We start from the raw sequence: 10,475 nt of genomic DNA, 5'->3' as shown, positions 1-10,475 counted from the left end.
TATATATATTTACATATATATGTGTGTGTGTAAACAGAGTTTTCCCGACTATCGGTATTAAAACACATCTCATCATGAAATATTTCGTCTACAAAACCTACCAACGAACCATTTATATGCTTCTCTGAGCATCCCGACAATAAAGAGATAACATCTCAGAAGGCAAACGGTGGTTTTGTTCCTCTAAATTCTGTCGTGTGAATTATTCACCAAACTTCCTGAGCCATTTTTCTTTCAAACATTTTGGGTATGAAGCGTTTGTTGGCTGGAAACAAGTGCCTTCGTTAGAAGCCATTAACATTGGATTAAGGGGAAGAATGGTTTAGGCTTCCTCGCTTTTACATGTCTTCATGAGAGAGAGAGAGAGAGAGAGAGAGAGAGAGAGAGAGAGAGAGAGAGAGAGAGAGAGAGAGAGAGAGTGGGGTTGGGATGGCAAGTTCTGAGATGTTTAAAGGTTTAAATGGCGCTCGCTAATGGCTTAGGCAAGGGACAGTGGCATTACCCTGTTAACCCTGGATAGGTACGGTCCTCGGACACCCCTTTAAGGGTATACTCGGACGCGAACGACCCCGACGCCAAAAAAAATTCTTGAAAAATCAGTTTTTGCAGTAACCTCCTTTTTTCTTTTGCCAAAAAAAACTTCAATGAATGCTTAAAACAACTGTAAAGATAAATACTACTCATCTGCAGAAAAACTATTTATTATAAATATTTTAAAAAATTAAGTAGAAAAAAAAAAGACCTGACATAAAAATTCATAAAAAAAAAGTTTATACATATATACACAAATCCTTTTAGGAATTGATTCTTGAATGTTTAGGACACATCTTGATGTATTTTGGATGAAGTCAGACCCATGGAGGTGAAGATCTGAAATGAGAAAAAAAGGGTAACTTTTTTTGGCCAAAAAAAATTGTCCAAATTTCATGAATTTTTTTGGGTACCCAAATGAAATAGGAAGTGGCTAATTTTTTTAGGGAATAAACATATGTTATCCTAGAATAGAAATATGTAAAAAAATCTTCATTATTTTGTAAATTACATTTATATCAGGGGCCATATCTAAAGGTAATTTTTTGAGTACTTGGAAATTTCGTAAAAAAATACATATATTTAACATATAATATGATATTTATGCAGGTAAAAATATACCAAAATATCACAAATTCTTTAGGGAACAAGAATATATATAGATAGGGCAGCTTACGCTTCGGATATGTCCACAAAATGGCCGCCAACCACACTGACTCAGACTCCCTAATCTGCCACTTGAAATGTAGGAAGGGTATGTCAATTTCAAGGTGTTATTTACTAATCTAATTATTATTGGATATGCATAAAAATTGTATGGTGGGTTGCTGGATAATTGTCGATTATTTTACGCCTATAAAATTAAAATTCTGACCCAAAAAATTTTTTTTGAAGGGAAATAAAATCGAAAAAAAAAATGTAAAGCAATATTTTAGCTAAAAAAATTTGATGATATTCAATCAAAAAAAAAGGAAACAAAATTTTCCGACAAATAAACATCTAGAGGAATCATTACTCTGTGATAGTTCCTTAGTACGTAGTAATTTTGAAAGAATTGGGAAAAAACGAAAAAATGGCAATCACCGGAAAATCGAACACATACCTATATATACGCCATATCTGGCTAAAAAAAAGATAGGCATGGGTAGCCAGATCATCTAGAAACACTTTCCAACACTATAAAAATATAAGTTTTGCGACACTACTTGCCAATTCCTTACGGTAACATGACTAAGCAAAAAAATGCAAAACAAATAAAAAGGGGCACTCGTGGAAAAATGGCCATTCCAATATATGGCATTTCAGAAAAAAAAAATTTCAGCCACGTGCTAGGCAAACCATCAAGGCATATTTTCCGACAAATAAACATATAAATGAAATATTACTCTGTGATAGTTCCTTAGTACGTAGTAATTTTGAAAGAAATGGGAAAAAACGAAAAAATGGCAATCACAGGAAAATCGAACACATACTTATATATACGCCATATCTGGCTAAAAAAAAAATAGGCATGGGTAGCCAGATCATCTAGAAACACTTTCCAACTCTATAAAAATATAAGTTTTGCGACACTACTTGCCAATTCCTTACGGTAACATGACTAAGCAAAAAAATGCAAAAAAATAAAAAGGGGCACTCGCGGAAAAATGCCCAACATTCTAATATACGGCATCTCAGATAAAAAAAAAAGACATGCACGTGTTAGCCCAACCATCAAGGCACACTTTCTAACACATAAACATGATAAAAAAATCAATAGTATACGGCAATTCCTTACTACGTAGTAAATTTTTACAAATATTGAAAAAAAAACAGAAATTGGCAACCGCAGTTAAATACCCAATATACCAATAACTACGTCGTATCTGACAAAAACAAAATCACGCATGGGTAGCCAGATCATCTAGACACACTTTCCAACATTAAAAAAGCAAAAGTTTTACGACACTATTTCGCAATATCTTACGGAAAAATGACTTGGCAAAAAAATTAAAAAAAATTAAAAAGGGACACTCGCGGTAAAATGCCCGACATTCTAATATACGACATCTCAGATAAAAAAAAAGACATGCACGTGTTAGCCCAACCATCAAGGCACACTTTCTAACACATAAACATGAAAAAAAAATGAATAATATACGGCAATTCCTTACTACGTAGTAATTTTTACAAATATTGAAAAAAAACAGAAATTGGTAACCGCAGTTAAATACCCAATATACCAATAACTACGTCGTATCTGACAAAAACAAAGTCATGCATGGGTAGCCAGATCATCTAGACACACTTTCCAACACTAAACAAGCAAAAGTTTTACGACACTATTTGGCAATATCTTACGGAAAAATGACTTGGCAAAAAAATGAAAAAAAATGAAAAAGGGGCACTCGCGGTAAAATGGTCCTCGTGGTGATGAACGACATTTTAACTAAAAAAAAAAACATGCACATGGTAGCCAAACAATCCACCAAGACTTTCCACAACTGATAACCTATACAAGTTGCACCATTCTACGACAATTTCATAATACGTAATAACTTTGATAATTATGCAAACTACCTCAGAAGGGTAAACTCGGACGCGAACGACCCCGACGCGTCTCAGAAATCGGGGAAGGAGTACAGCTACAGCAATGCACATCTGGACACTACTAGAGCGTGTAGGGGAGACACCTCCTGCAGGTCGATCACCCACAAATTCAGTCACAGGGGTGAGTCACGTGAGAAAAACCTGTTTTTTTTTGACGCTCGGGGTCGCAAACGACCCACCGTACCTATCCAGGGTTAAGCAGGAGAATGCCCTAGAGACTAACCAATTATTATTATTATTATTATTATTACTATTATTATTATTATTATTATTGGCTAAGCTACAACCCTAGATGGAAAAGCCGGATGCTATAAGCCCAGGGGCTCCAACAAGGAAAATAGGTCAGTGAGGAAAGGAAACAAGGAAAGAAGAGAAGTAATTATCAATTAAAATAAAATATTTCAAGAACAGCTATAACATTAAAATAAATATTTCATATATAAACTATAAAAACTTTAACAAAATATGAAGAAGAGAGATAAGATAGAATAATGTACCTGAGTGTACCCTCAAGCAAGAGAACTCTAACTCAAGACAGTTAAAGACCAAGGTACAGAGGCTATGGCACTACCCAAGCCCCCTCTCCTCCCAAGCTAGGACCAGTGAGGGACAGGCAATGGCTGCTGATGACTCAGCATATAGACCTATAGACTCTACCAAACACTGTATCCTTAGCTCACGAGGATGGCAAGGTTGCAGCGACCCTAGTAACTAACGAGTTTGAGCAGGACTCGAACCCCAGTTTGGCGATCACCAGTCAGTGACGTTACCACGTAGGCCAGCAGGATCAGACAGACAGACAGACAGACACATACATAGACAGCTGTTATTGACAAGACGTTTCCAATGAACTTCAGGATACAGTTGGATTTCAAGTCAACTGATATTTACAAAAAAAAAAAAAAAAAAAAAAAAAAAAAAATTTATAGAACGATTTAATTGGTGCATTAATTTCAAATTGCTTTCTATGAATTTTCGATTATAGATTCACAGACGCTAATCTGAAAATATGACTAAGAAAGGAAAGGGAAAAGGAAATTGGCAACGAATTCTGCAATTGGAAGGAATACTCGGAGTAATGTTTTTGAAATCCTTGAAATAAATATGAATAAGTAATCTTATTTGGTGGTGTTTATTTTTCTAACAAAGGAGAAGTCTCTCTCTCTCTCTCTCTCTCTCTCTCTCTCTCTCTCTATATATATATATATACATATATATATATATATATACTGTATATATATGTATATATATACATATATATATACTGTACATATATATATATATATATATATGTGTGTGTGTGTGTGTGTGTATAAATATACTGTATATATATATATATATATATACATACATGTATATACATATATATATATATATATATACATGTATGTGTGTGTATCTGTATTAAAAATTAATTAGTAATCATATTAATTCTATTTTTGCATACGACCCATTATCAGTAACCCTGATATTTTCCTTACGCTTTTGGAAAAACTACACTATGATGAGGTCGTGTTTAACCCTCAATTTCTCATCCCTTTTTGAGATTTATGTTCCTAAACGTCGTGTTTGCGCAGCAAAGATCTCACTTGGTAAATTTATTCGCCTGGTCCCATTATCTCGCTTCGTGTCTCTTCAAGAAGAAAACCTTGAATGATGAGATTGATGCCTTGAAATATCCACTTCCATTCTTTGATGCGGGTCTCTCTCTCTCTCTCTCTCTCTCTCTCTCTCTCTCTTACGTTTTCTAGTCTTTGAACGTCAAATCTCTCTCTCTCTCTCTCTCTCTCTCTCTCTCTCTCTCTCTCAAGTTTTCTAGTATTTATACGTCAAATCTCTCTCTCTCTCTCTCTCTCTCAGTCCAAACATAGAATAAGGCAATAAGATAAGACAATTTTTCTAGTCCTTGAACGTCGGCTCTCTCTCTCTCTCTCTCTCTCTCTCTCTCTCTCTCCTCAGTTTTCTATTCCTTGAACGTCGGCTCTCTCTCTCTCTCTCTCTCTCTCTCTCTCTAATATTATATTTCCTTTCCTTGAAGCTTTTCAGTCCTTGAACGTTGGATCTCTCTCTCTCTCCTCTCTCTCTCTCTCTCTCTCTCTCTAGAGCTCAGTCATCATACCCTCAGGCAAAATCAATAATTAATTCCAACGAAAGAAATCCACATGTGCAGACAAACGATTTCAATTAGCAAATAGATATTTAAATGAATCCCATTTGATGAATGAACCGGACGAAAAACTCAAAGATCAAAGGAAAGTTAAGGAAAGTAAAGGAAAAGGAGATAAATTCCATTTTTATTTCCTTTCCTTTTTTCAAATTTGATTGTTATTTGATGACCTGAATTCACTGAAATGAAGATGGAATTCCTCGGCGGGAAGTTGAGAGACGTTTGTCTTGTGATTTTATGGTGATGGTGGGAGGAGGTGGGGAGAGAAATCCTGCTGGAATGCCATTTCGAATTTGCGTTTGCGTATGCGTGCTTGTGCGTGTGTGTGTGTTTGTCTGCAGGAACGTGTGTGTGGGCACTTGGCGGTGCCACGGGAGAGAAGAAGTCGGTTGAAATCCAAACTGAAATCTTGTAGATTAAAATTTCTTTTGCTGAGTGGATTTGAGCTGCTTGTTTTATTGTTTTAATTTCTTCTATTATAGCGGCAAAAATATAAATGATAATTGATTTCCAAAACCAGCAATATGTAGCCCTTTACGGTGTCTACAAACCCACAAACAATCACAGTAATATGTTTAAAACTGTAGACGTGATGACACCATCATTGCGCAAATGTCAAATTTTGCATGTTTTCTTAGCGAAAGCTAAGGAATTGTCATTTTACATTTCTGTGTATATTAGCCAGTCTATTTACATATATTCATTTCTATCTATTTCAGGGGACTAGTGGAGGTTTGAGAAAGCTGTTTTGAAGAAAAAAAAGTCAATGAACAACCATGGCCTAAAAAAAACAAATGGAAACCCAAATGCGTCTCCTTTGGAGAGCCTAAATTGGCATCACCCAAAGCAGACGCATAATTTCAAAATTCTCGTAGAGTTAAAAATTACCATGCAAGAAACTAAAAGAACCTCGCACTAATATCCCCTGCAGTTAGGGGCTATAATTCCTTACAGAAGAGGAATGACGGGCTGACAAAGTCGGAGTCAAAATAACCAAAAGAGACGCACGCGCGAAACACCAAAGGAGACGCTCGTTGCCCTGAGGAGACGTGCGTCTGCATTAAGGGTTGCGTGGGTGCGTCTCTTTTGGATATTGCCTTTAAAAGGTCAAAAACTTCATAATCTCTTCATTTTTACAGATACAGAACATTAATTATTAAGAACAGTGTCATATAAGTGCTTTAGATCATAAGAACAGTGATATAAATATAAGATAAATATAAGATAAATATAAGATAATATGATAGTGTTATAGATATTCGAACATAGGCTAGTGTTTTAGAATTAAGACAATCGTATTTCAGACTATAATTAATAAGCTATAGCCTAGCCTTAGTGTGTTAAAGATCTCAAAATGGCAACCCAAGAACCATCTCGTCTGAAAGCAAGAGACAACTATTCTGAGGAAGATATAAAGAAAGCCTTGGAGGATATTGAAGAGTAAGTAGCCTATCCTTTGAAAGATCTCTCAAAATCATGATATATATATTGTCGTATACTAATATGCCTAATAATGACAATGATAATAATAATAATAATAATAATAATAGCCTAATAATGATATTAATAGCCTATGAAAATATTAACAAAAATTATATGCAATATGACTGCTTGTTTTTCCAGGCTTGGTCTATCTATGAGGGCAGCTGGCCGGAAGTATGGGATTCCAGAGTCTACTTTGCGGCATAAACGGTCAGGATATCATCCGATCAGCAAGAAGATGGGCCCTAAGACGGTGCTGACAGATGCCGAAGAGGAGGTGTTGGTGGCCTATATAAAAGGGTCAATACGTCGGGCAAATCCTGTGACCAAGAAAAATATAATTGATGCAGTCTCCACTATCTTACGTACTGAGCGGGAGGAAGGCATCGAACGGGCTACTCCACCAAGCTTTACAGATAAGCCGAAGAAGAAGTGGTGGCAGCTGTTCAGACAAAGGCATCCTACAGTTACTTACAGAACCCCGGAGACTCTGACAACATCAAGAAAAAATATAAGTAAACAAGTAATTCTACAGTGGTTTGCCGACACACAGTCTTTCTTTGTCGAGGAGGGTATGATGGAGGCACTACATGACCCTAGCAGGAACTTTAACATTGATGAGTCTGGGTTCTCTCTCTCCCCAAAGCAAGGGAGGGTGCTTGCAATTAAGGGAGAGAAGCACGTTTTCGAAGAGAGCAGTGCACAACATAAAACCAACATCACTGTTCTGGCTAATGTGTGCGCTGACGGACGTATTCCTCCTCCAATGATAATCTATCCAAGGAAAAGGATAAGTGCTCATATGGGTGAGAATTTCCCTGAAGGTTATGATTGCTGCGTGGGAAAGAGTGAGAAGGGTTACATCACCTTTGAGACACTATACGAGTACCTCTGTAATAGCTTCAACGATTGGCTCAACGACAACAACGTACAACGCCCTATAATAATCTGGACTGATTGGCATGAGACAAGAAATAACTATTATCTTGCCAAACAGCTGCAACTTCTGAATATAGTTCTGTATGGTCTCCCTCCAAACACCACTCACATGATGCAGCCACTGGATGTGAGCGTGTTTGGACCATTGAAGAAGAGCTGGTCTCGAGGGGCCAAGGAATTTGAGCACCAGAATCCAGACAGTATGATTACACAGGTGAACTTTGCAAAAGTATTTTTGCCAATTTACTACAACTGTGTCTCTGCTGATAATATCAAGGCAGGATTCAAGAAGTGTGGCCTTTGCTCTTTTGACCAAGATGCTCCAGATTACTCAAAGATTGAGAGTGCCTCATCACAGCGAGAGGACCCTTCAACCATTTTTGAAGGGATTGATTGTGGTGAGTGTTCTTTTATTGTACAGCCTAAATTATATTTCAATTCCAATTACGACATCTAAGCTAACCAGCTTATCATTAAGCAAATTTATATAACACTTTCATGAACTGCATATTAATGAATCTATTATGATTTCATAACATGACGCTATCCATTATTAATCATACTGTGTTTTTCTAATTACAACAGGAGGTCGGGTAGAGCAATCTTGCCAGACTCAGTACGCAGCCACCACCAACAGGGGAACCCAATACTCTGCTGCAGATTTCGAAAAGATCTGCGTAATGTTCCTGCAGGAGAGAGGTTACGGTATCCAGCAACCAGAGGAGAGGGAATACATTCTCCAAAACGTTGCATCAAAGATGATGTCCCATGATGATTTGATTGTGGACTACCATCCAAGGACCTCTGGCCGTGGACTTGTCCCTGTCACGCATATGGGTACAGAACCTAAGAATATATCAAGACCATCATCTGCAGGCCGCATCATCTCAACACCCTCGCCTTTAAACCTCACTCCAAGGCAGTCACCTGTTCCTACTCCTTCTACAAGCACAAGAAGATCTGGAGTGAGCCCAGCTTTCAGAACTTTCAATTTTTATCCCAAGCGAAGGGAAGGAAAGGGACCAAAGATTGTAAAAGATGATATGGACAGGTCTTACGCAATATCAGCCACCACAGTTGTAAGTGAGCTGAAGAGGAAAGAGGAAGCAAAGGATGCCTTGGAAGCAAAGAAGCGTGCTCGGGGAACAGACAGAACGAGAGGAGCAGCAGGTCCTTCCAAGAAAAAAAGAGCTCCTGCAAAGAAAACTGCAGCTCCTGCTGAGCAAGCAGGTCTACAAGCAGACAACCAGTTCGAAAGGCAGGCCACATCAGTCCTTCGAAATTCACATTGGAATTGTAAGTAAACTGATAGCTTAGACTATCCTTATTCCCTTACATTGTATACAAGGTGATTACCTGAGTCTATATTGAAACTACTGGTAGAGTATAAGCTCATTGTATAGCCTAGTCTGATTCCTGTCAGGTAGCTAGCCTAGCCTAGCCTAAACCAAAAAAATTCTTTTCATCATTTCAGGTGCAAGACATTAAAGAGGAAGGACTCAAAATATCTTTCCTGACTGAGGCCTCTCTTGATTTTTATGTACATAAAGCAGTGGAGGACATTTCTTTCCCTGTTTATGCCGACGAGGTGGCCGTCCTTGAGACCCTATTTCCCACACAAGAAATAGGAAATTCGGGTACCTCTTCAAAGGGAATGTTAAGACTGCAGTCCTGTCCATTTTAAACCAGAAAAAGTAGTCCTGACAAGCCATGTTTTAGATTGTAAGATAGGTTTAAGAAAGGTTGGTCAATTCTGTATAGGCTATAGCCTGAATGTTCATAATTGTACATAAAATTATATATTTTTTTACATTTGTCTGTAGTCTAGGGCCTGTTTAGGCTTTAATTGCTCAATTCAAAGTTAAATTGTTATATACTTCAGTTATATATTTCATATTAACCTTCAAAATGCTCAAGTAACGTCAGAACAAAATTTCTACATTTTACTCTTAAAGGTTATTTCAATTTTATAGCATATTTGTTTCTTGAAATTTAATTTTGATTCTAAATAATGTTTATACACATTAGCTAAGATGTTAATAAAGGTGTTTAAAAAAGAATATTAAGCCATAGTTCAAGAGGATGTTCCTCAAAATTCAATTTTCATTGTAAATTTCATAAAAAATTTAAAAAGGTCAAAATTTTTTTTTTTTAAATAACTTCAATGTTTTTCGTGATTTACATAATTAGTAAAAGCTGATGTTTAATTCTGTGTGTTTAATTAATTCATCCTTCTATTTTAAGGCCGCGAAAATTAAACCAAAATATAGTGCGTCTCCAATGGAGATAGTGCGTCTCTTCAGGGTAAGTGGAATAATGGAGACGCACTGACTTTGGAAGACAATATACAGAAAACTATTAAAAAAAATGACAATCTGATTGCAGCATAAGAAAGACCATCCTTTTCCACCTATATTTGTGCAATAGAACACCAAAAGAAATATACAAAACCTAGCGCGTAGTGAGTAGGGAAAGAACAAAAAGTAGCGAAAATGCGTCTGCATTGGGTACTTTACCTATATATATATATATATATATATATGTATAAATGTATATATATATATATATAAATATAAATATAAATATATATATATATATATATATATATATTTATATATATAAATATATATACAGACATATATATATATATAAATATATATGTATATATATATATACATAAATATTTATATGAATATATATACATATATATATTTATGTAAATATATATATATATATATATATATATATATTTATATATATATACATA

The 10,475-nt window shown here is 36.0% G+C and overlaps 1 protein-coding gene across 1 annotated transcript; it reads left to right on the top strand.

The window, feature by feature from the left end:
* The first annotated feature begins 6,663 nt into the window (after positions 1-6,663).
* LOC137648307 (uncharacterized) lies at positions 6,664-9,407 on the top strand. Its single transcript, XM_068381237.1, has 3 exons — positions 6,664-6,727; positions 6,911-8,106; positions 8,294-9,407. The coding sequence occupies exons 2-3, from the start codon at positions 6,924-6,926 to the stop codon at positions 9,010-9,012; spliced, it is 1,902 nt and encodes a 633-aa protein (XP_068237338.1). The 5' UTR covers positions 6,664-6,727; positions 6,911-6,923; the 3' UTR covers positions 9,013-9,407.
* Positions 9,408-10,475: the final 1,068 nt, after the last annotated feature.

The sequence above is a fragment of the Palaemon carinicauda genome, chromosome 10 (genome assembly GCF_036898095.1).
Source record: "Palaemon carinicauda isolate YSFRI2023 chromosome 10, ASM3689809v2, whole genome shotgun sequence".
Lineage (NCBI taxonomy): Eukaryota > Metazoa > Arthropoda > Malacostraca > Decapoda > Palaemonidae > Palaemon > Palaemon carinicauda.
The sequence above is the reverse complement of the archived record's forward strand: the minus strand, read 5'-3'. Positions and strand labels throughout refer to the sequence as shown.

Coding starts and splice junctions, on each gene's coding strand:
- LOC137648307 (XM_068381237.1), top strand. CDS start 6,924: ATGAGGGCAGCTGGCCGGAAGTATGGGATTCCAGAGTCTACTTTGCGG. Junction 8,107..8,293: donor TTTTGAAGGGATTGATTGTG/GTGAGTGTTCTT, acceptor TAATTACAACAG/GAGGTCGGGTAGAGCAATCT.